Source organism: Thunnus albacares, chromosome 12 (genome assembly GCF_914725855.1).
Source record: "Thunnus albacares chromosome 12, fThuAlb1.1, whole genome shotgun sequence".
Classification (NCBI taxonomy): Eukaryota; Metazoa; Chordata; class Actinopteri; order Scombriformes; family Scombridae; genus Thunnus; species Thunnus albacares.
In genome coordinates, this window is record NC_058117.1 from 15,714,734 (window position 1) to 15,739,474 (window position 24,741).

At 39.7% G+C, this 24,741-nt stretch overlaps 1 protein-coding gene and 1 non-coding gene across 7 annotated transcripts; one reads left to right on the forward strand and one right to left on the reverse strand.

Annotated features, from left to right (window-relative positions):
- Positions 1-1,207: 1,207 nt before the first annotated feature.
- gigyf2 (GRB10 interacting GYF protein 2) lies at positions 1,208-18,970 on the reverse strand. Of its 6 annotated transcripts, none has more exons than XM_044367772.1 (29): positions 18,864-18,970; positions 16,713-16,764; positions 16,354-16,519; positions 16,078-16,173; positions 15,706-15,814; positions 13,562-13,667; positions 12,822-12,862; positions 12,690-12,728; positions 12,339-12,515; positions 11,750-11,961; positions 11,453-11,600; positions 9,538-9,777; positions 9,255-9,427; positions 8,736-8,892; positions 8,442-8,608; positions 7,409-7,503; positions 7,094-7,222; positions 6,828-6,958; positions 6,629-6,729; positions 6,301-6,441; positions 6,040-6,198; positions 5,696-5,944; positions 5,493-5,615; positions 5,096-5,347; positions 4,213-4,415; positions 3,937-4,088; positions 3,635-3,828; positions 1,779-1,920; positions 1,208-1,681 (listed from the first exon to the last, which is right to left on the reverse strand). In XM_044367772.1, the coding sequence occupies exons 2-29, from the start codon at positions 16,748-16,750 to the stop codon at positions 1,614-1,616; spliced, it is 4,008 nt and encodes a 1,335-aa protein (XP_044223707.1). In that variant the 5' UTR covers positions 16,751-16,764; positions 18,864-18,970; the 3' UTR covers positions 1,208-1,613. The 6 variants fall into 6 exon arrangements, with proteins under 6 accessions (XP_044223707.1, XP_044223705.1, XP_044223709.1 ...); XM_044367770.1 differs by having other exon boundaries at positions 5,063-5,347; XM_044367774.1 differs by having other exon boundaries at positions 12,414-12,515; positions 12,690-12,731.
- Positions 18,971-23,729: 4,759 nt separating this feature from the next.
- Positions 23,730-23,801, forward strand: trnap-agg. The gene has a single exon. It is a non-coding gene; the product is annotated as a tRNA-Pro (tRNA).
- The last annotated feature ends 940 nt before the right edge of the window (positions 23,802-24,741 follow it).

Below are 24,741 nucleotides of genomic sequence, written 5' to 3' on the forward strand. Positions count from 1 at the left end.
AGAAAAAAACAAACTAAGAAAATAATACATACAGTGGAGTAAAAAGTGCAATATTTCCCTCTGAAATGTTGTGGAGTTTAAGTAGCCACAATTAAAAATACTCAAGTACAATGATCTCAGTATTGTACTTAAGTACAGTACTTGAGTAGAGACACTTAGTTTCTTTCCACCAGTGATGGAGGGAAATTCCATGACATTATGTAGATCTCTGAACCAGGTCAGCTTATGAGCATTTTGTCTGCATGTGATAGGAGTTCAGTGTATTACTAAAGGGCACCTTGGCAGAGCAAGTACTTTTTTTGCTGTGGAAAGGTTTTTGGTTCAGTTTGATGCTGATCTGCATGCATGCCTAAAAATTTGATGTGTTTTCAATAGAAGGAATTGTTGGGTTTCATTTCTTCTTTGCATATTTCAAACCTCAATAATGTCTAATACGCACTACAACCGTGCGGTGAGAGGATGAGTTTTACTTCCTGAAAGCCATTGAGGGTTTGCGAAACTACACATAGCACTTATTTGAAGCGCATACTGAAAATAAAAAAAGTGAGTAAATGACTCATTTTCAATTTCAGAATTAATTTCTCACACTTTTAAGGATCTTAAATCTTTTGTTCAATTATTATATGAATCCTGATAACTGGCAACACTTTCATGCAGCCTTAAACAACTTTTCATTTTTACATTCTCAGTTCTTAACAGGGTCAATGTAAAATGTGTTTTACTTGTAGTGTGAACTTGTGAATGCATGTGGATTAAATGCTATCTGAATCGTTCAGACACAGGTGTCAACAGCCCACACATCAGACTGTTTTATTTCATACCGCAATAAAAAAGTATGACTCCAGCAGATCATTTTCATATATTATAATACAGATGCAGAATTGAAAGTTTATTCTTTAAACAGCCTAGTATTTTACAAGAAATAGATAACTACTTGGAACTTTTGAACATGTCCTTAAAACAGGACATAAGTGGGCACGAATCCTTGGGCTCTACTTTGCCATCATTATCCATGAACACCCAGCAGAAAACAGGGAGGGAAAAGAGAAAAGGGGGGATTAAAGTGTAGGGGAAACTTTCAATAAATAAAATGAAAACAATGGATATAATCTCTATAACCTTTCCCATAATACCCCAACCACCCAACCCATTTATCCACACTTAAAAAAAAAAATCCCATTGAATGGAGGCCAAATTTGAATTTGGTCATCACTGTGAGTTTCTACAACAGGGCATGATTCGGGACTGAGCAGCTGATGCCAAATTGACATCAACGCCTCTGCAGGCTTTCTCCACAAACTTAAGTTCATTTGGCGATTGCTTGCTTGACTGGTTGGATGTTTCAATGACCAGTTTCCATTTCTCTCAGGGGTTTTCATCAGATTATGGGTCCTTTAGCAACAGGAAAACACACCCTGCCTCAGAGATGACTGTTTGTTCACAATTTGGAATTTATGAGAGATTGATTACCAGGGAATGCCTGATAAGTGGGAAACCGAAAAAATAAAAGGTGAAAGACGTGGAAGCAGTCAGGGGGCCGGGCAGGGGTTTGGGTAAAACAGCTGCTGTTCAAATCGGATACAGTCAGTGGGGGTTTGCTTGGCTGCAGTCCCTTAAAAGTCCTCCAAAGTCTCAATCTCTCCCATATTCAATCTCTCAGATGACGCATTCACAGAAAAACCTGAAAAAAAAGAAAAAAAAGAAATGCATTTAATGGATGAAATATGAGTGTTGGGTGGATACGTTTTTAGATTTAGCAGATGGATGTTTGCTCTCACCTAAAAGGCTGGGGTCTGCGCGGACCATCTTCTGCTTCTTTTTCTTCTTCCCTGAGGTGACAGTTTCAAAGCGCTGCTGCTGGCCACTTGTATGGTTGGACTGGTAGAGCGATGAAGATCCTGTTCCACCCCATACAGAATCCTTGGCAAGAGAGAAATGTGAGTTTAAAAGACCGAATTAACTGTGAAGCTTTGATCTCCGACACCAGAAAATTCAGATTCTTGACATAACGTGGTCCCACTACATTTGGATTGTGATTTAAACCAGATTGATCAAACTGGCTCCAAATTATGGATGTAATAAAATTCATTTAAATTTGCTCATATTGGCAGATTATACTGTTTCAAATGGGAGTACCTTTCTATTCAGCTAATCAGTGCTCACGGTTTTATCGAATTATACTGATTTTTTTGATCCATCATTAGTCAAGATCTAAAGATGGCAGATTTGTCAAACTGAATTCCCTCTAAAATGTTTAAAATAATACACATTTCAATTTTTTTATCTGATGTATTGCTGCAACATTTTTTAAAAACGGCAAATGGAAAATTTAATTCATAGCAGGTACACTTTAGATTCAACCAAATGTTGAAACGAACACCAGAATATTCAGGGGTGTCGTACAATGTGGAAAATGTTCAAACTTCCCTTTAATTTAAAGGGAACAGTAGCTTGATCCTTAACGTATTCCGTTGAGACCATATTTGAAGGGCACTTGTAGCACTTTTGGAATCTGAAACAGCTCCTAATGCTGTTTAGAAACAAACGAATACTTCATTGGCAGAAAGAAAACTTCCTCAATAAATCAATCAAAGTGCCACTTGGGTGAAGCTTAAAGGCTGCAGTGTTGAAGGTTTAAGAGGCAAAGCAGCTGACTCAGTCCAGACAACGATAGTCAGAATACGTGTGATAGAGGCGATTTAGGTGTTAACACTGGTGACTTACATTTAGCACAAATAAAAATTATGATGCTAGTACTTAAAATTATACAACACATTCCTGCAAGCCATCAGTATAGCGAGATGATCACATGGCAAGACACATTTGGTCTTCATCCTCATTATGGACTTGTGTCCTTATTGCATTTTTTCCTGAGTGCTGGCGTCTTTTTTTCCAATTGCTCCCTCTCTGAGGAAAGAGCGTATGTGACTGCCCAGAGAAAAAGAGTGCTCCAACTTCTTTGTGTGGCCACTCTGAGAGCTTGAAGTTGAAAATCTCTGAACTTTTCAGAAAGGCGCTAGCGTTATCACTGTCGGCTCCTTTTCAGGCAACCAACCATATATTCGATGGGGCGGGACTTGTCACTCTGGTAACCAAGAAAATGGAGGAGAAGCTTTTTCTAGCCATGTCTGTCTATCTTGAGCTTTACGATAAGCCAATGTCAGACGGAAACCATAAACAAAAGATAGAAAAGCCCATTTGTGGTTAGTCTATCACAAAACAGCGGTTAGAGGTGTGATATGTTGTCACAGGAATTGTAAAGATATTGTCACAGAATCAAAACCCACACGCAGCGTTTTTTTCTCTCACCGCACAAGTGCTTCAAACCTGCACCCTGCCAGAGAAAAACGCTATATGGATATAAGCCCTAAGAAGGACAGGATAAGCAGCCCACAGACAGTTTTAGGAGCTGAGCCAGATGGTGACGAGGGAGATTCAACAAACCAGAAATGTAAACAATAGTGGCCTCAGAGTGTGTGACGGCATTGGCTTCGTCAGAAGACTTGCTCTTATTGGTTTGAACATGCCAGGCAACAAACTATTTCGAGACGGGTTATGTGTCGTGTCCTTTTTTGTTGTGGCTTTGTAAAACAAAATGAGACCTGAAGCACACGACCACATCAGCCTTGCTCACCTGCTGCTGTTTGAGGGCTTGCTGTTGGTTCTGCGGTGTCGGTTTCTGTTGGTTAGCGTTCTGTTTGGCACGACGTTCCAGGAACTGCTTGGCAAAGTCCTTGGCCTCGGGAGTGTCCCCCAGGTAGGCCCTGACATAATCGTGCACCTCGTATGGAGAGTCCACTTCTTTCAGGAAAGATGCAAACGTCGGAACTGGCAGGGAAGCAGATGAAGAATATTTGTGATTTTGGCTTCCAGAAATGGTCAATCAATAGTGGTGGGCAGTCGGTGCCTTTGTAACACATATTTTTTAAGACTTACCATCCAGATTGTTGGCTGTGTTGAGCGTGTGCAGGGTTTGCTCACACCACTGCATGAAGGTGTCCTGCTGGCTCTTATTGACCCCTTGGAACAACTTAAGCAGCTTCTCCTCCTCTTCTACCTTCTTGTTGGCTCGCCCACTCAAAGAGTTACTTCATGTGCACAAACAAATAAAAGATGAAGACCAAAAAAGTCAGTAGGATCCATGTATTACTAATATCCTCGATGTGGTAAATTATGGTAGGATATTTTTATATTTTGGCATCCTTAAGGTACCTGAGGTTGGCATTGCCCTTGTTGTTTTTCTGAGCATTGCTTTTTCTGGGTTGGGGAGGTTGCTGGACGGCCTCCTTCACAGCCTCATCCCAGAAGCCCATATTAGAGTTGTGGGTGTCGCCCCAGATGCTGCTGGAGTCCGAGCCCCAATTAGAGCAGGTGCTAGTGTTAACAGACCCCCACACGGAGTTGCTCAGAGATGTCTGTGAAAAAAAAGAAAGAAAGAGAGAGATTTAGATAAGACTTGTTTCTAGGGCTGCAAGTATCATTTTCATTTACTCTGACTATTACTTTCTCTGTTGTTTCCCATCAGTTTCCTACAGCCCAAGGAAATATAATCTATAATATTTATAATCATTTGCTTTGTACAACTAACAGTTCAAAACTCAAAAGATAATCGGATTACTATCACATGATAGTAAGAAAAGCAGCAAATCTGTACAAGTTGTAAGCTGCAAACTGAAAGTTGTAACTTTGCTTGTGACTGAAAAATGACTTAAATGATTGATCGATTATCTAAATTGTTGCTGATTCTGTCAATCCACTAATTCATTCATTAATTTATACTTTCAATATTACTTCCTTGTCTCGCAAAGTATCATTTGAGGTTTTTACATTTTAAGAAGGGGGCTTAGCTGACAGTTTTCATGATTGTTAAAATTTCAATAGATTTGGGAAGTGAAACTGTTTGAGAGCCAAAAGAAAAAACCACCAACACAGACTGTTTGTACAGTTGAGTTTTCACATCCAAACTGAACGAAAGCCCCATTAAGCATTTTTCCCTGAATATTAACACATTTTTACTAGTAGTGCTGAACCCATTGAATATTCACACCCAGCTCTGTCCTACCGAGACACTTCCAGCATCATATCGGTCACGTACAGTTCTGTTCTGCGTGCGGGTCTGCTGGGTAACAATTGGGTGTGGCTGCTGCTGTGGCTGCGGCTGCTGCGGTTGCTCCTTCCTCTGTTTCATCTGCTGGGCTTCCTCCCTCTGAATCTCCAGCAGTGACTTGGTAATAACTGGCTGTTTGGCCACATTTCCCCAACCGGACAGCTTGGCCTGCGGCTGCTGAGCCTGTTGCAGGGCCTGTTGCTGCTGCAGCTTCAGGAGCTCCTGCTGTTGACGTCGCTGCTGCACGGGGGCGAGAAGGACAAAGAGGGATTAAGCCTAAAACTAATTACTGTGCATGACATCAAGTATTTTTATAATTCACAACATGTACTAAAACAAGGCTAGTGACAGAACAAACACACAACCAGGCTGCTTCCTGTCTTACCTCTTCCCGCGTCTGTCGTTCTCGCTCCTCTTCCAGTTTCTGGATCTCGGCCAGTGACAGGGCGTTCTGAGTCTGGCTGAGTGCGTTGCTTGACTGCTGGCCCCACTTTGACGACGATGGAAGCTACAAACAAGGCGACATGTTTTGTCAACTTCAAATACATTTGCTCTGTGTTTTTGCTCACTGATCCTCCATGTCCTTACCTTCATTTGTGCAAGCTGCTGCTGCTGCTGTTGCTGTTGTTGAAGTCGCCTGAGAGCCTCTTGTTGCTGCTGCCTCTGTCTCTGCAGCTCCTGCTGTCTTTGGGCCTCCTGCTCTCTCCTCTTCTGCTCCTCTTGTTGCTGGGCCAGAACAGCTGCCGCTGCAGCAGCTGCTGCCTCTTCCTCCACTCGCTTCTCCTCCTCACGCCTCCTTAATGCTTCAAGTTCCTCCTGCTTTCTGCGCTCCTCTTCCTGGTGAGGTAACGACATTGCACAGGGCGATTTAGGGAGACATTTCTAAAGTCCAGGATGGAGGTACCACATATTACATGTTTACTTTGGTTTACCTGTTTGCGAAGGAACTCTTCTCGTCGCTTTCTCTCCTCCTCTTCTCTCCGTCTCTCCTCTAATCTGCGGAGAGCCTCCTCCTGTGCTAGTCTCTCCTCTTCTTCTTTTTGCCTGCGTTGCGCCTCTTCTTGCTCTCTCTGTCGTCTCAATGCCTCCTCCTACACGTTTACAACCGTGGTCAGTCTCATTGCCATCAGAGAAAAGTGACTCACAACGCTTGCACAAACACTTAGAATAATGTTACTGTTCAAACGCTCAACCTGTTTTTGTCGTGCCAGCTCCTCTTCTTCCAAGCGTTTACGTTCCTCCTCCTGTCGAGCCCTAAGGGCCTCCTCCAGCCGTTTCCTCTCCTCTTCCTCCCTTTTGGCTCTCATTTCTGCCTCACGCCTCTCCAGCTCCAACTGATGGATGAGACAATAAGAATGGACCTACAGTATTATCTACACGTATGAAAACATCAAAGTATATTTATGACTTCTATCCAGTTTCTGACTCTAAACCTACGTCATAAAATGATTCTATACTGGTATGATACTCGTGAGTTATGTTCACTAAGACAAAGAAAACAGAAAAGTAATCATTGGTTACCTTCGCAGACCTTGACTTCTCTAACTGTTGCATCTGTTCAATAGTTGGAGCCTGTGCCATGGAGTCTATTGGTAAATCCCATACACTGCTACCATCCCACGCTGTTGAGAAGGACAGAGTATGATACATTACACCTGCTGTAACATAATTTTTTTCCCCCTTTTGCTCTCATGTGAAACAAACTAAGGTTGAAACTTACTGCTCGGAGCAGCTTGCTGGAGGTTTGGTGTGCAGGAAGCCTGAGAGGACGAGTTCTGCATTTCCCACACAGAACCAGAGTCTGGTACAGACAGGGAACGTGTAACAGGAGGTAGAAGGCTCTCCGATGCTCTACAAAAAGCAAAAAAAACCCACACAAATTAATATACGCAATGCTCTTGATGTCAAGACTTCTAAATACTGAAGTACCGAAGCAGCACTGGTAGAGAGGTAGGGCAAAACAGGTATAAATGAAGCATTTTGAACCTTAGCTTGAGAGCCTGGTATTGCTGTAGAAGCAGGTTGATCTGCTGTTGATGTTGCTGTTGCTGCTGAAGAGGAGCTGAGCTGAGGGCTGCAGCTTTCTGCTGGGCCAGAGCCTGAGCATACTGCTGCCTGAGGACGGGAAGACAGGTAGATAAGAGGAGGAGAGGGAAGTTAAAATGTGAATAAATATCATCACACATCACTTACACATATTACATGTTAAAGGTATATATTTACTACTAATTCCTGCAGCAGGTCTAGGATATTACTACAAAATTCATATTTCTAAAAAAATCAGATATGACTCTGGCCTACCTGAGGAGGTATTGATATTGGAACTGCTGTAACTGGTAAAGGTTGAGAGCAGTGAGCTCCTGCTGCCTCTTCAACCTTTCTTGATCACCGTCACCCTGCATCATAGAAGGAGACAAAAACTCAGAACTGAAGAACAATAAGCAGTCAAAAAAACATGGTGGCTACACACACGGGAGACTTCTGGCCAAACATCCTGATGGCAGCTTGGCAGAAGAGTGTGCCCTCCAAACCGGAAGCACCTGGATCTCAAACTGGCTGTTTGGTCGGTCTCCAAACAGTTTGACCAGTATTGAAAAGCTAACTGACCTTTCCATAAAGACTCAAGGCTGAGGTCTCTACTAAAAGGTGCCTCTATTAAATATAAAACTCAAAGAAGTGGAATACTTAATCAACATTTTCCTTTTCTTTACTCACAGCAATAGATAAGAACTTGTTTTTAATTTGACATTGAAGTCTGTTGGTCACTGACAAATAAAACGCACCTACTGAGATTTCACATTGTTAAAAAACAAATATTTGATTTAGGACATGAAATAATTACAATGGAAAACTTACCATGTTTGTAAAACTTCAGAATGACAACTTCTATCATTAAACAACATGTGATTAATCACAAAACACCTCTGTGATGAAACATCATAATCCATTTGTTGATACTCTCTTGTTGTTGGCTGCTCGACATTCAAACACTCCCTTGGTTCAAATGTATATTGAATATTTGCTCAAGGTCAGACTATTTCATAGCAAGATTGAAAACATCATGCATTTTAGTGTGATTTCAGCAAGAATTTGTGGAGGAAAAGAAAAAAAACCCTGCAAAACTCCACAAAACCCAAATCAGACAGAAGAGGGGTGATTCAGCACTGAATAACTGACTCCTGAAGGATTCCTCTGACACAAGTTGCAGGTAAAAGTAGCGGACTATCACACCATCTAGCGGCCATAGATGGTACTGAACATAAGTGCTGATTTACAAAGCAAATTGTTGGATATGATAAGGGAAAACAACAGGCCACATTTTGGAAACACGTACCTGTAGAGGTGGAGGTGCGGGGCCTGGAGTGAATGGTACCCTCCCCCATATCTTCATGATCTCTCCCAAGGGTTGAAAAACTTCGTCACACCCTCTTTTGACTAAGAGAGACATTGTGAAGTAACCTGCCTGGAACCACTCAGTCATCTCCTGGTTACTGAATGGACCTGAGCACAGAAAAAAAAAGAGCAAATGAGATTCAGAGGGGGTAGTAGAGACATTTCTAAAAGAAAATTACAGAAACTAAACCGTATTTGAGCATGTAAAATCTGTTGCTTCCTCTCCTAGTCTCACCTTGTATCTCCCCTTGGGGGTCTTTGTAGAACCACTTGAGAGCAGCCTCATGGGTGAGCGGCAGGCCTGCAGGTTTGGGCTTCTCTGAAGTCTTTGCCACAAGTCTGTCATCATCTGCCACACCGTCTTGTAGGTATGCTACCATCTTTTCTGCCTCCTGGAGAATGATGCGAGCCAAGAGACAGAAAGGGTTATGAGTTATTTAATCTTTTTTTTCCAAATACCGTTTAAAAACAGTACGACCTAAAATAACAGGGCTGCCTCCTTTAAGCTGATGACTCGTCTTAGTTGATAGGATGCACATCATTCTTTGACAGCTTCTTTTATAGGGAATTAACTGTTTGTCATTATTGGAGAAATATAAATATCTGGCATCTCAATAATATTCACAAAAAAAGATTTCCTCTTCTTTGAGGACTAGATGTTAAAATACAGCATTTAGCAGTAATACAGGAGCAGCAATTGAACATTTTTGTAATTTAAATTAACTAATAATTCAGCTGCAGCCTCGTAACTTACCTGCTCAAAATGTTTCAGCCCCTCATCTTCATCTGTGTCGTGTGGCACAGTGGTGGGCCTGCTTATGGGTGCCATTATACTTGAAGGGAAGGGCAGGGGGTTGTTCATCGCCACAGGAACCTCCACAGGCTTCTGCTGTGGTAACTGGACGGTGGACGATGGAACAGACACTTCTGCATCGAACAGGTAATAGAAAAGGCAGATATTAAGAGGTTTTCCAGTTAGGTTGCACCAACTGCAAAAAAAGTCTTATTTCCAGTAAAATTAAAGAACCAAGCCTAACCTGCAAGGGTGGTAGAAATGTGGGTCATGGGAAGGGACTCCAGCATGCTGTTAGACATGGGGACGTGCAGGGGGACTTTGCAGGGCTCTGCTGGTAGCTCCAGGGGTGGTTGCCGTTCAGCTGGCCTCTCAGACTCTTCTGTTCTGCTGGGCTGGCTTGGGGACAGAGACTTGGGAGGAGCCTGGGGCTCTGAGATTGAAGGAGCAACAGGTGGAGCCTCCTCTGACACTCTAGCAAACTCTGAAAAAATAATAGTAAGGGAAATGAGATGGATCATACTAATGTGACTCTGTTTGTAGCTACCACTAAGTATTTGTTTTTGTTATTGTCGATGTTGTCTGTGAACACAGAAGCTCTTCCACGTCATACACTGAACTGGACATGTCTTGCTAGGATGTTAGATGAGGAAGGGCCCTTGCTTTTTGTCTGTGGCTTACACTAATGTGCTCTTTTTCCTTCATCAGGCTTTGATTGCCTTGAAACTGCTGCCAGTAAATTTCCATTTTATTATTGTGGGTTGTTAACTGTCGGGCAAGGCTTTGTATGTACTTGATGGCAAAGACACAAAAAGTTACAAGTTAAGTTACTAGCAATAAAACTTTTTCCCAAACAACATTTGTTACAAAAGTATATTTAAATGTTGTGTGACCTTTTTATGTTGTATTCAGGTAATTGAGATTATACTGTATAGAAACATAATTTGGGCCATTAAAAACTTCTTCATATCAGCAAAACACAGACCTGTCAACCCTGGATGATTTTTTTGAGTACCACTTTGGTGACCTAGATGTGTCATGCAAATCACTGCTGTTCGCACAATGAATGATGGTCCATAATTTGCATGCATACACATTACAGTACATCATTTGCATACGTGCAGCAGTCAGACAAAAAATTGAGTGAAGTACTGATATGAAAATTCTTGATATCAATAACAGACTGTTTATAAAATATCTGCAGATGCCAATAGTGTCAGTTGGTTATTTATGCCTGTTTGTCCATTTGTCTTTCAGCTGCCTAAAGACAGTTTACCAAGAAACACAATTTCACTTCAGCTATACACTAACCTACTACTACTATTTCTATTGTTTAAACCTCCACAATCATCAAACTTTAAGTCAATTTGATTTTTGAAAATATGATTTTCAGCTAATTTGAAAAGAAGATGACAGTGTAGCTGTAAAACCCTAAACAGCCTAAATAGATTATTTTGTGGCGACAGTGAAATAAATATTTTAGAGCTGATTAATACAACTGTTCTCATTATAGGAAGACGTAATGATGACCTAATAATACAGGCTGAATATAAACATGGCTGTTGAAACTGTGGAACATTATTTCTGCAGCACATGCACTCGCTTTTTCTTCATCGTGCCATGATCTGCTCCTCACATTACGGTTACAGGTTTGACTGCAATATTTATTATGAATACAGTAAGTTACTATAAAAAGTCACGTTTAACAATCTGCGACATATGGACAATATAACTTAACGTTACTTTGCTAGTTGAGAGGGACAAATTGTACCGGGCTACTTTGATGTCAAAATGTGTACAGGTTGGCAGGTGTGAAAACATTTTAGGGCAGCAGAACAGCACAGTCCTCATGAATGAGAATACCATTCAACTGGAGGACCCTTAGATGTTTCACAGCATGACAGTGACACAGCCACTGTGGTGTTTCTCTGTAACTGAACTGACCACAATGTAGACAGACGACTACTGAAAACAGATTTTCACTACTGAGGTCTGCAGTGGTATTGCACAGTACATAAAATTAAATGCATTCATTTTAAGAAAAAAATCCTAATTCTTGTCCACATTCTGTTTGACTTCATATCCAGACCTGTCATTTAAAGCTGTTAAAAATGCATTACAGTTATAAAATCGGCACTCAAACTATCAAAGAGACAAACCTTTTCTGTCGACTTCTCTCTTGGCTTCTGTTTCTGTCTCTTTGGTCTCCTTGGGCTGACTGTCTTCCTCCTCCAGACCCTCTTCACACTCTTCCAAGGGTCTGAAATCAAGCTCCGCCTCTTCCAGGATGGGCTCCTTGGAGGCTTTCTGATAACACAACAAAGAACAAAATTACACACTCTTTTTTTAGTATGCAGGTCACTAAGCAAATGATCTGCTCTATAATATCTAGTGAGGATGACACATTTATTTATCCAACGGTCTTCATGTGAAATCCTTCATTATCCTCCTCTTGCCTTCAGTGAGAGAAAGGCCCCTGAGGAGTCGAAGGTGCCAGCCTCCTCGTCTGCGTCCTCCAGACACCACTCTGGCAGGCTGTCCCTCTCGTCCTCCAGACTGCCGCTGCCTGACCGTGGCCTCCTGTAGCCACGCTCGTCTTCTCTTGCATCAAATGGGAAACGACGACGCTGATCTGGGTGTTCCCGCCACCCTGCTGACCGCGGCCCATCTAGGGAAAATGGGAAAATAGTTTAGTGTATACACACATACACACAGTATAACTAACCGCAATCCCACGATATAGCTTGGCTTCTTTAAGACTGACAGAATATATTTTATAATATTCTGATAGTCAAGCTAAGAAACCAAACAGTATACAGACTGAAAAGAGGAACTGGAGAATACCCCTGAACTGAAGTTGGACGTATGGCATTTTTAAAATTTTCTTGAGAACAGACCACATAACAGTTTGTAGGCTGTGACACAAAAGTACCCTATTCTGAAACAGGCCACACAACAAACATGGCGGTACACCACAAATACATTTATCAAAAGATAATTTATCAAAGATAAATGTATTGAGGATGCGGTCAGTGCAGGGCCCACCTGGGCTTGGGGGGCACCACCGGTCACTGTCCCGTCGAGAACCCGCCAGGCGCCAGCCCCCCTCATCATCCTCACCGTTCTGATCATCACGAGACGTACGCCAGTTCTCACTCTCTGAACGCGTGAAGTCGTGCTTCCTCGGTAGGCCCGTTACACCGTCCTCGTAGTTGCTTCGAACTGCAAATAGAAGTGGGCAGGCGGATGGTTAAAGGTGATTATATTGATAGTTGACATGTCATTTGCATTAAACTAATTTTATGCAGTCAATCAATATAAAATATAAGTTGCACCTACTAACAAATGTTGACTTTTTATAAGTCAATTATTAAACTTGCTCAAAGGTACACTTACTGTGATTCATCTGAAAATGTCCCGGAGCACCATCTAGGCCTACTAGGGTGACACAGAGCAACAAGTAGATAAGGCATTAGCCAACGAGCACATCATGTATTGATTATTTAAGCAACTGATTTTAACACCAACCTGGGTCTTTTCGACCTGGCTTTTCAAACCTTCTATCTCCCCTGGTGAGAAAAAAAAAAAAGCATCTATTACGTAAAGTCATGACAAGAAGATATCAAAGCTCATACTGAAATTTGTAAACAGTCTACAGTCTTTAATGACAATGTGTCACAAGAGTATCTAAAGGATTTAATAATTCATGCTCTTAAGTTATTAATTTGTACTCTCAATTTAATATCTTATTATTTATATTAAAGTTCCTCTCCTCTTGTGGAGGGCAGCCAATGCCTGTGGTGCTGCACATTTAATCAACTGAAAGTTTGAAGAGGACAATAATGGCAATGAAGACATTAAGGACGAGCTCCACAATCCTGAAGCTAAGTTTTTATGAACATGATGACATCCACAGTCTCAAAGTTTTTGTGGCAAAGCAGTCCGTTATCCTGTGAAATACATTTAAAAGGTTCTCATTGTAAAGAACAATACAGCCACAACCTGACATACATACACATATCTCAAAACAAGATATAAATAAAACCGTATTAAATCCAAGCGATCAACAGTGAGTGTGTGAAGGGTACAAAACAAGACTAATGGCAGGAAGATGATGAGTTATGCTAAATCAATAGCACTAATTATTAACTCAAGGGCATAAATTACTAAATCATGTGCACAAACTGTTAATTGTTAAGCACAAATTTGTTTTTTACTCTACTATTTGCTTCATACTAACTTGAAACCACAAATGGATATTTTACTACCTTTCTTCCCAGCTCTGGGAGCGATGCATCTCCCTCCCTCCACGGCCAAACCCTTCCACATCATCAAAACTTCTTTGGTAAAACCCTCCATCTCCTCTTCCCCGGCCTGAAAACAATCATAGTTGGACATGACCTCATGAGATCTTTGTGCAATTGCACAGCATAAAGTAGCCTTCAGGAAGGATGTTAGATGTTGTGATTAAAACAACGAACATGTCCGACCACTAGTAGACTGTTGCTCACAACATTTTGATTTGCTGTAACAAATAATCAGAAAGTCAACACCCAACTTCTGCAGCTTTTTGTCAATGATGCTTAGATGAGTAAATTTGTTGTGCTCTACATATTCTTTATCTTTATTCTTTACCAAACACACAAGCATAAATGAACTGCCATCATCCATTGAACATATCTGCTGAATCATTGTACTATCTCTCTTCCTTCCTTTGTCCAAAAGGTGCACAACAAACCAGCTCTTGTGGTTTTTAATTCATCTAGCCTCTCATGATGCTATCCTGCGATAGTGACAGTGCAGTTTGGCTATAGTATGTTATATTTTCCTCTTACTGTCTGGCAGTTGACAAACAATAATCTGCATTACTGACACAATTGGATCTCTTGTAACTAAGTCTACTTCCTGTTTACAATCCCTCTCTGATATGGCTTTGCATTTTACCATCCATTTGGGCGTTTCAGAAAAGTTCCTGTGAATGATACCACTGTCCGACATGGTCAGACAACACAGTTTATTTGAAGCACACAGAAGCTTGAGTATATTGTAAATCTTAGAGCTGCTACTGTTTAAATTTGAACTCCATCTAGGGCTGAGTGATACGACAAAATCAAATATCACAATATTTTTTGACCAAGTAACTCGATATCGATATTGTGACAGTATTGAAGGGATGACTATTGGTGCTTTCACGAAATATTTACACAATGAGATTTTTAATAAATAATCATCAGCAATGTGGATATAATGACTGAACTGGGTAAAGGCAAATAATAGAACAGCTAGGACAGTCTGGTAAGTTCATAAAATTACATCACTTTACTGTAATGCAGCCTTTAAAACCAGGAAAAGACAACACTCATGCCATATCATGATATTACAATATCCAAAATCTAAGATGATATCTAGTATCATATCACAATATTGATTTAAAAAAAAAAAATCGATATATTATATATGATATATACTGATATAACCTGATAAGCAATTTGACTTACAGCTAATTAGCTTCCCACATAACTTACACTTTGCCTCATCGTTTTCTTTAATAAAGTGAAGCCACACTTAAGAACATTTACCGCGGTCCATCTTTCACTCACTACTGTTATCACATTAGCCATGCGTGCTTGTATGTAATCAAACTGACAAGCTGTTGTGTTGATGTGTGACGTAGACAGGTCCTGGCAGATATGCAGCGCATTTAGGAACCGATAAGCGGATTCAGCAACAATGCAGAAAAAACATTAAAAAAAGAAAAAAAAGATGCTTTCTCAATGATTTGCTAAGCAAAATGTTTGATGTTAAAAGCGTAACACCCAGTGTTTTTGGGTGGTACAGGAACAAGAGATTAATTTCTCTTCTGTGGCAGTTAACGCAACACACAAACCCACAGATAACAGTGTTGCTATATACTGAGCTTCTATAAACAAGTTTGGACTGAGTAACGGCAACCTGACGACCATTAACACCACCTATTTTACAACACAGTAAATCATGGTATCCAGTTTTAATTGATTTAAAGATGTATGTGGGTGGGTAGCTGAGTGTGTGTGTGTGTGTGTGTGTGTGCAGAAAGTATTCTGGTCTCAAACAGGGTTTTCCATATTTGAGGCGCAACAATATGAGTTCAAGCAGCTGGGGAAGAGTATGCTGAGTAAGCACAAAACCTATACTGTGCTAATATTACACCCCTTGTCTCAAGCTGTGGCCAAATTGGTGGGATTCTTCAAAGGCATCTTAACTATCTGCAGTTGTTGTGACTCTTCTAAAACCGCACAGACAGAACAGCCAAATAAATAAAAGAAGGCTTGTTTGAAAATGAAATCCGCCATAATGCAGCTGCGTTAACTCCACCTGCAGCTCCTCATCCTTTAAATTAAATAGGAAAACTTTAGTGTCATTAAGCTCTTACCTCTACCCCTTGAGGTACTTCGGCCTCTTGGTGCCCCTACTATTGGACCGCCTCCTCGCCCTGTCAGCCGAAGTACAGCCGCACTGTTTACAGACATGGAAAAATTTCTCTGCAAATACAAACGGGGGGAGGGGACGAAGGGGGAGAAACAGCCAGCGTTCATCTCTCTTTTATGCACCTGCTATGTATTTGATAGCCTAAATAACAGAAGTAATATACATTCAAAGAAAGGACAGGCTTTGACAATAAGAATCCAAATGACCAGAGGCCAATATAGAATTAATTTGGGTCTTGTTGATAATTCAGAAATGGTGTCTGATCTTATCATTTCTAACCCAGATAGTGACGTGATATTATGACAAATAATCCTACCTGTTCTTCCTCTGTAAAAGACACAAGTGCCAGAGGCAGCAAGGGCTCCTCTTGCAATATGGGCAAGAACTCCTTATCGTGTAAGTCTATAGGGATCTAGCAGAGGGAAATAAGCAAATCACAGGCTTCACTATAAAGATGACAAAACATAACAAATCAAATAAGGAAGATGTAAATCTAATCTCAGCTGTTACATCATTTGCATGCAAATCATGTTGACTGCAAAGACTGCAAAGCGACATCTAGCAACAGCTAAGATGCGGATATTAAACTCACCTTGTTATCCTTTACATAAAGTGCTAACATTTCTTCTCTCCCGTAGCGATAGTCTGCGAGTTTATACTTTGGCAATGCAGGTGAGAGGGGTGGAGAGGCAACAGTGCCGCTGCTTCCGCCACCACCGCTACCACCACTGCCTCCACCTCCAGACAGGGCACGGAGCCTGCAGAGAAAGAGAGGTTAGTAAAAGCAGGAGAGACAGAGGATGGGGAGACAACATTAAAGCTGAAGTGGCAATAGGCATGTCTGAGCATGTCTGAAAGAGGTGAACTGGCCCCCCAGTAGAAAACCAGTTTCACAACCAACAAATCACTTCCCTCTGACTTATCAGAAATTCATGCAATTCATGCAGTTACCATTCTGGTCCAAAGTTAAGTGTCTGGGTTTCGGCCATTCTTCCTTGAAGTTCTACAAATATGACAAGGGGGAGAAATAAAGCATTAGTACCACTGCATGTCAGTATTGTTATGGTACAACCGTTCTTCTGTTGAAAAACAAGTTAAATGCAAGAAAATAAATGTACGCATCATCATTGTAGTTTTTTTCCCCCCAACTCTCTAGTTTTGTTCATTTACTAGCGATGCAGCAGTTAGCTGTGTTTGTATATGTTTTAACTGGGAAAATTAGATTAGGTTATTGCAATTTGCATGACTAAACAATTTAATTATAGTTCTGTCCTCCGGCTGATTTTCGCTTTTAAGGACTAAGCACCCATCTATACATACCAATATTGAAATATGTTGAAATCAGCATGACTAAAACGCAATCATTTATTTCTTCCCTAACATTTCAAACAAACTTACATCTACACAGACATTATCATCTTACCATTGTCGAATTACAATTATAGGTTATTTAAATTTTTCATTTTACCTACCACAGTGTCTGTCTGCTGAACAGAATTTGTAAAAATCCTACAGATTTTGTCACTTGCTTTAATCTAGTTCCCCAGGATAAACAGCCCATCCCACTAGCACACAACCAGTATACAATTTCCATCTGCTAAAGCTATTTTAGGAAGTCTCCCAGCCTGTGAGTCCAGTATGTCAAGACACCTGTAATTGACAACGGAGGTGGCCTTAACTTCAGCAACTTAAATAACTACGGGAAATATGATTATGTTATGCCAACAAGATTAATTGTCTGTTTATGTTTGTGTCTCCGCTGCCAAGACTTTTCATTTCATTAGGGCTTGAAAGCAAGGATTTCATGTCGTAAGCCTTCCTAAAATATCGGACACAAAAGGCAACAGTGGATCCACAATAACCACCGACCATATGGAAACCCGGATAAGCCACGTGTAAGTTGGTACTTAAAGCAATAAATGCAGCAGCTCAACTGAAATTGACCACACTGTGGTAAATCTGCCGCATGCATCGCACGTTTGTCGATGTTAGGCAAAGCAAAACCGTAACAACCACTGGATAAATTTACATAACTTTACGACTTATTAGATATGATTAGAGTGCCAAACCTCGCCATACCAAATTGTGTCCCAGAACCACACAACTTTTTATCAGTTTAGTTAAGCCTACCTTACATTTTAGATAAAAAGAAACTGCTTAAGTCTGCGGAAAAAATACCACAAAGTTGTTTCAAAGTTGTCGGATTGCTACGTTGTTTAAACCATTGAGTTCACCGTGTAGCGTTAAAGCTAATCTATCTATCAGGAAACAAGGGAAATATACAGTTAGCAATAATTAGACACTCATCCTGCTGTTATATAATCATAATGAAGCTGGCCGATTGTTACGCTGCTGAATAATGTTAAAAGCTGACTTGCAATGCTCAGTACGAGCCGTGCTGGACGCTCGGGAAGGTGAAGTGGAAATCATCCCGTAACCAACATTACGTTAGCTCACGTAACAGTTAGCAAGCCAACAAGTAACATGGTTAATAAAGCTATACGCAGCTTACTACCCACTGACATTAGCCAACAGATGTCCAGACAGTTGAATGATGACAGTAGAGCTTTAGTTTTATTGAAAGACGGCAGTAGAGTTGTAGTTAAAGGGCCACTTTGCTCCATGCTGGTGCCACACCAGGGCATTTTCGCTAGCGCACAAGCTAACTGCAGTTGGGCAACTAGCTAGTCAGCAGCAGCGCTTTATCCCAACGCAGCTAAACTATACCTGACATACATTTGTCGCGACAACTATAGTTTCCCAGAAGTATTGTCATATATTTTCCACAATAATATAATGTAACACATCTCTGGCACAGGCTAATCCCCAGCCTCAACACTTGTAGCTAGCGCGCTAACAGGATAGCTAACTAGCTACACGCGGCCTTCCACAACAAAATTTCCTCGTCCACCCGCCCCGAACGTCACACGGCCCGGGCACGTAGAGCCACTGGAGCCCGGTGCTGCAAGGCCCCAAGTATACATGGTGGTTCAACAGAAGTCCCGAGCTCACCAGCTAATCGGAATATGACTCTATGAAATGGCACCTTACTTAAACGTCGGATTGTTTCTTTGCTAGTGTATTAAACTTTGGCTGTCTTACCTCTGCTTGTTCTGACAGCACAAGGTTTGTATGCGAGTTGTGTGGCTCTCTCTCTCTCTCTCTCTCTTCGTTTTTCCACAAGATGGCTGAGTGTGAGTCACATGACAGCACATAAAACCCGTATGCCGTGGAGAGATTTGCTGACTGGTACGTATTGTACTGGTATTCATATACAGTAAGGTTAATATAATCACTTTATTTATAATTCTTCTGGTGTGCACACTACATTCATGTATATTAACTACATCACATGAAATAAACACGTTTAAATAAATAAAACAGGTATGACTTTGTTTTTACACATTAAAATGTATTCAGGGAGGGAATCAGATTCTGTTTATTATTGTATTATTTTAATTTATCAATTAATCACTCACTCAATTATTTTGTCTGTCTCTCTCTCTCCCTATATAAATATATTTTGTTATTTTATTTTTTTCTTCTTCTATATATATATTTCTAACAGCAAAATCACATTTTTTTTCTGTTCTGTTTGCTACACTTGTTTGGCGATGTAAACGTCTGTTCCCATGCCAATAAAGCTCCTATCAATTGAATTGAATTGAAATTTAATCGTTAGTCAAGTATGCAAGCATACAAAGAATGTGTCTTAGCATTTAATGATAAATAATAATGCATTTAATTTGTACTGCACTTTTCATTAACAGTAAAGCTTAAAGTGCTACAGTGTTAAAAACATTTAACATAAAGAAAATGAGAAGAGATAAGTACAACAAATACAACATAGAAGAATGAAAAAGATGAAGAGAAAGATGAAATTTAAAATCTTTTTACAGAATGGAATAATAATAGTTTTAAAATGGGATATAAAACTTGAAATGAAATACTGACTGTACAAAGAAAATATGGACTGTGCTACAGAGAAAGAAATGAAGTGTATATATGTAAATATATGAAGGTGATAAGTGCAAAAATTAAATGTGACATGAGCAATAAACAATTAAATTATGTAACAGTGCAATGTATAATGTAAAGTCCAGTTTAGTCATGAAAGTGACATGTGAGGATGTGAAATTTAAAGTCCCGGTTGATAACAGTACAATATGGCACAGGCCTAGTGTGCCACCCCCCACACTGAACACAGTAATGTAAGCTTCTCATAATAAACCCTCTAAATGCAGCATAACGATGTCAATGCTTCTCCCCAGAATAAAAAAGTGTAGACTACTGCCATTAACAAATAACTATAACACTAAAATATCATTAAAAAAATATAAATATAAATCATTAAAAAATAGAACACCATTTAGAAATTTGGGTTACTAGTCTCTAGATACCTTTTAAATTATTATTATTATTTTTTGGCTGTTTCTGTGTGCATTTGTTAGAAAAGAGCCTTTTTCTCCTCCCATGAGTTGATGACAATCTCACCAAAATTATTAATTGGATAATGCTCAGATCCTACTGGACTCAGTTTAATATATGCTACAAATATCTAGAAATGAATAAATAAAGATAGACAATGGACCGTATTTTGTCTGCCACAGATGCCTAATTAGAGTAGATCTACAACTTCAAATACTATGAAAATTACAAATTCTAATATTACTGTGATAAGATTACAAATATTTCTTAATTCATGTATGCTTTATTCTCACTTCGAAATGTTATTATACATACAATGATATGTCATTACATTGCTTGAGAGTTGCCCTGATGCAGGATTAGGACATTACATTACTGCACTTAGACTACTTTTCAAACTTTACTCATTGCTAAATACTTAGTAATCATGAGTACACATCCATGATTTTGCTGTAATACATTCACATATGGTTGATGACTCCGAGGATGCTTCTTTGTGCCATATCCAAAACTTCACCAAACAGCAATTATGATAAATTGTCAGCATGTAATCTTTTTCTGTGGCTGGCAGTGTGTTGGGTGAAGAAATGCTACTTGTAGCTATGGCTGTGATTGTGGTTGTGGCTATTGCTGTAGCAGTAACTGTGTCAGGCTGGTGACTCTTTACATCACCTGAACTTACTTCCGTTAAATAGGTCAAAATGTGTGCTGAGGGCAACATCCTGAAGAAGGCTGTTTGTGCTGCTACATGTGGGCTGTAACCCAGCTCTGTTTTAACATGCACAAGTATTGTCTGTTTTTAAGAATTTCACTATGACAAAGCCATCTGAATAAAGGCTTTTAAACTTTTTTGCCAGTAGAGTGCCTTGGATCTTTCCTCTTTTTTTGAACTTTTGTGTTACCTACCAAAGAGCACCTTCATCACACTTGTTTGAACTTCTGAGCACTCCAGACCTTTTCTTTCTGAAAATAGGAAAAAACATTGTGAAATAGTTCACAACTCTCAGCCAGTTCAACCATGTCAGATCACTGTACCCGTTCAACCTCTGTATGTAATTAGTACTCTGGTAGTAACTAGCTACGCTCCTCCAAGTGGTTGCTCTTTAATGTTCCCCAGGTTTTGACAGATCTACTAGGCACCTTGGGCATGGAATAATCTGCAAAAAGATTAGAAACACTGATGGATTTAAGGGCATCATAAAGAATGTGGTGATGGAAGCATGCAGTTGTTTTCATGAGAGGCCACTGTGTTTGAATAGCTGTTCTTCTGTTTTATTGTGATTTTTGTATATCATGTTGTATCTGTTGTATTTTAATATGTTGTGATTTTGTGCGGATGCTACCTTGGTCAGGTCTCTCTTGTAAAAGAGTTTTTTGACCTCAATGGGACTTTCTGGTAAAATAAAGGTAAAATAAAATAAATAAAAATAAAATAGTGTACTAACTACTAACTAAGCCTTTGTAATAATAACATCCACTGCCAGTCACAATTGGCCCTTTTCCAAACACGTGCTTGCTTGGCTTTGATGGTTTGATGCAGCGCGTCAGTCCAGTGTGGCAGGGATTTGCATCATATCCCAAAACTGGCAAACTAACCAGGCCAAGCAGACAACTGCCCCAGAGCCCTAGGGCCCTAGAGGCTCCAAAAACTTGTTTGATTTAATTTGTTTGATTTTCATGCAGTTGCGTATTATAAAGTGCCAAGTCAATATATACAGCAGGCAGTAGGATTATTAAAGACCCGAACCACCCAAACCATGGACTGTTTCAGCTGCTACCATCTGGCAAGCGGTACTGCAGCCTTTTCCACCGGGACACCAGGCTTATAAACATGGACACTGACGGCCTGCAGCCTGCCTGATGTCACACACACACACACACATATAGAAGCACACATATATGTACATATACATATAATATATACATACATATATCATATTTTATAGGTAGGACACATGCACACCGCACTTTACATGCACTCATATGTTTTATAATCTTCTTGTTGCTTATACTCTTTTATCTATTACTATAGCTTTTACTGTTTTAAATATTTATTTTTTTCATTACTGCATTATCGAGGAGCTGAAATTGAAGATTTTACTCTCTTACATTTTTGTAATGAGATGTAACAATAAAGAAACTTGAAAAGTTGGATATTTGAGTTTCCCAGTGCAATTTGGACGTTGAAGTGAGCGCTATTTACAAGTTGTACTTGAAGGTGACTGTATACATACACCTTGCACAGATGGTCGGGTTCATAGGGGCTCAACGGCCCTGGGGCCCTCTAACAGGTTAGTCTGGCTATGCCAACCACAGCAGCAGCTATAAAACAATCATAATAAACAAGGCTCACATTGTAGCTAGGGGACTGCAGTTGACTAGACTCTGCCAGTTAGCTTAGCATTAGTCATAATGCCACCACATACACAACTATAGACGACTAGCATGTCTGCTCAAATGCAAACTAATGCATGAATATCAGCCAGGCTCAACCCAAAATTAATGTCAGATTAATTATCTAATCATACCAACGCTACCAACAGTTTGTTTTATTTTGTTCTATTTTGTTTACTATTTGTTCGAGTTTTTCTGAATTGTAAAAAAGAAAAAAGTTCATAAATAAAAAAAATAAATAAAAAAGTAAAATAAAACTTAAATAGATAAATAAATAAAAAGACCTGCTAATGCTGCTCGTGCCAAACTAGCCTAGCGTAACATCAACCAGCCACGAGCGTCGCGCTCATTCATACGTCACAGCGAGAGGCCATGGCTCTTGCTGCACTTCGTCCTTAAGAAGAAGGATTTAGAGTTAGGTATGTAATTTTGCTAATAGCGATAAAGCGCTCATTTTCATAACAGTTAGCTAACAATAAGAATGACATTATTTTCTCACCAATTGCAAGTCAAGTTGTTTCTTGATAGCTAACATTACCATGCTAATAATAATGCTAGTTCGCGTTAGCTAACAGCTTCCTCTCTGACGTAAACGTGGGGTTGAAGTTAGGCTAGTTTAAGTTAAGCTAGTTAAACTAGCTTGGAAACGGGGAATAGTGTAAAGTTGATCTAGACGAGCCTAGTCGCAATATAAAAGCTATGTAAAAATTCACCTGACCGGCTGTCTTCTTGGAGATCAGTGGGAAAATTTCAGAAATCGTTAACCAAGTTAAATTTGTTAAACGTTACGGCTTAAGAAACAAATATTCCTGCAACTGCAGAGTTTTCACAGGCGCCAGCCAGCCACTTGCAACAAGATATTTCACTTACTGTGAATTCTCGACTAATTATTTAAAGTAACGTTAGCTCCCTCCAATATAGTGAAGACAACACAAAAGTTGTAACGTTATATCTCGCCATAGTTGGTAAAATAGTTCCTGTAACCGTTTTGCGATTAAAATGGATACTGAGTAATTAGTGGCAATTACTGTCCGTTAATTAGGAAAAGAAACACCTTTCTTAAACAAATTGCTATGTCCACAATGTCTTGTACAGTCACCCAGATTACATACAATTGGGAATTTTCTGGCTCTTGTCGAGCGTGTTGGCTCGTTGGTCTAGGGGTATGATTCTCGCTTAGGGTGCGAGAGGTCCCGGGTTCAAATCCCGGACGAGCCCTGTACTTTTTTCCCCCCCTCTGTTGTTGTTTCTCTGCTCTCTGTTAACCTTCCAGTTTCTTACCTCAGTCTGTCCCGCAGTGTTGACAGTGCATATGGAAACGGCCCTCAGGTCAATATCCACACAGAGGTTTCAAGAGTTATTTCAGGCTTTCCTCTCACCAGGTCACTTACTTGTGCTAGTAAGTTATTTCTGTTTTTTTAATAGGAGTGTTAAGTAAAAGCGACGTGACGTTAGTGAATTGTTATTTCTTTTAATACGATTTTATTGGTGAAAAGCACAGATAGATGGTAATCACAATTTCGGCTTCACAGGTCACCGTTTTTCATATCTTTTCCCCGCCTACCCTCCGTCCTTTACCGCACAACAACAACAAGCATTACAGAAAGAAAGAAAACCAATACAATAATATCAACAATGGGGTGAGGAAATAAACGGTTTCAGAAATAGAAAGTGGAAAAGAAAAATAAATAATAATAAAAAGCTTTATTAAATGTGACATTATTGAATAAGTGCAAAAAGGAAAGGAATACAAATAATATGTTTTATTTCTTTCCTTAAGTGTCTATAATTTGATTTGAGAACTTGAAATTAGTTTTAAGAGATAAGCTGAAATCCTACTAAAGATAACTTAGTTTGTTTTATTATTGAAGTTCTGCTTGTGCATAATATGATGTATAAACAATAACAAAAATGGTTCACTACAAAGGTTAAAAAAAATCAATATCACTAATTTTAAGATAGTGGTATGGTAGAAAACTGGATGTATATTTAATCTCAGCCTACTAAGTAGACAAAATTAAAATGTAAAAAGCTTTAACACCACCAGAGAACAATAACACATCCATTGAAGAAATTCACGTTTATTTAATTTTTATACCATTCTTAGCATTATGGTGGACTACAGGGGGGTAAATTAGAGACAGTAAAACCTTAAAGG

Coding starts and splice junctions, on each gene's coding strand:
- gigyf2 (XM_044367769.1), bottom strand. CDS start 16,750: ATGGCCGAAACCCAGACACTTAACTTTGGACCAGAATG. Junction 3,829..3,936: donor CACAGCCAACAATCTGGATG/GTAAGTCTTAAA, acceptor CTTCCCTGCCAG/TTCCGACGTTTGCATCTTTC. Junction 1,921..3,634: donor AAGCCCTCAAACAGCAGCAG/GTGAGCAAGGCT, acceptor TCTCTTGCCAAG/GATTCTGTATGGGGTGGAAC.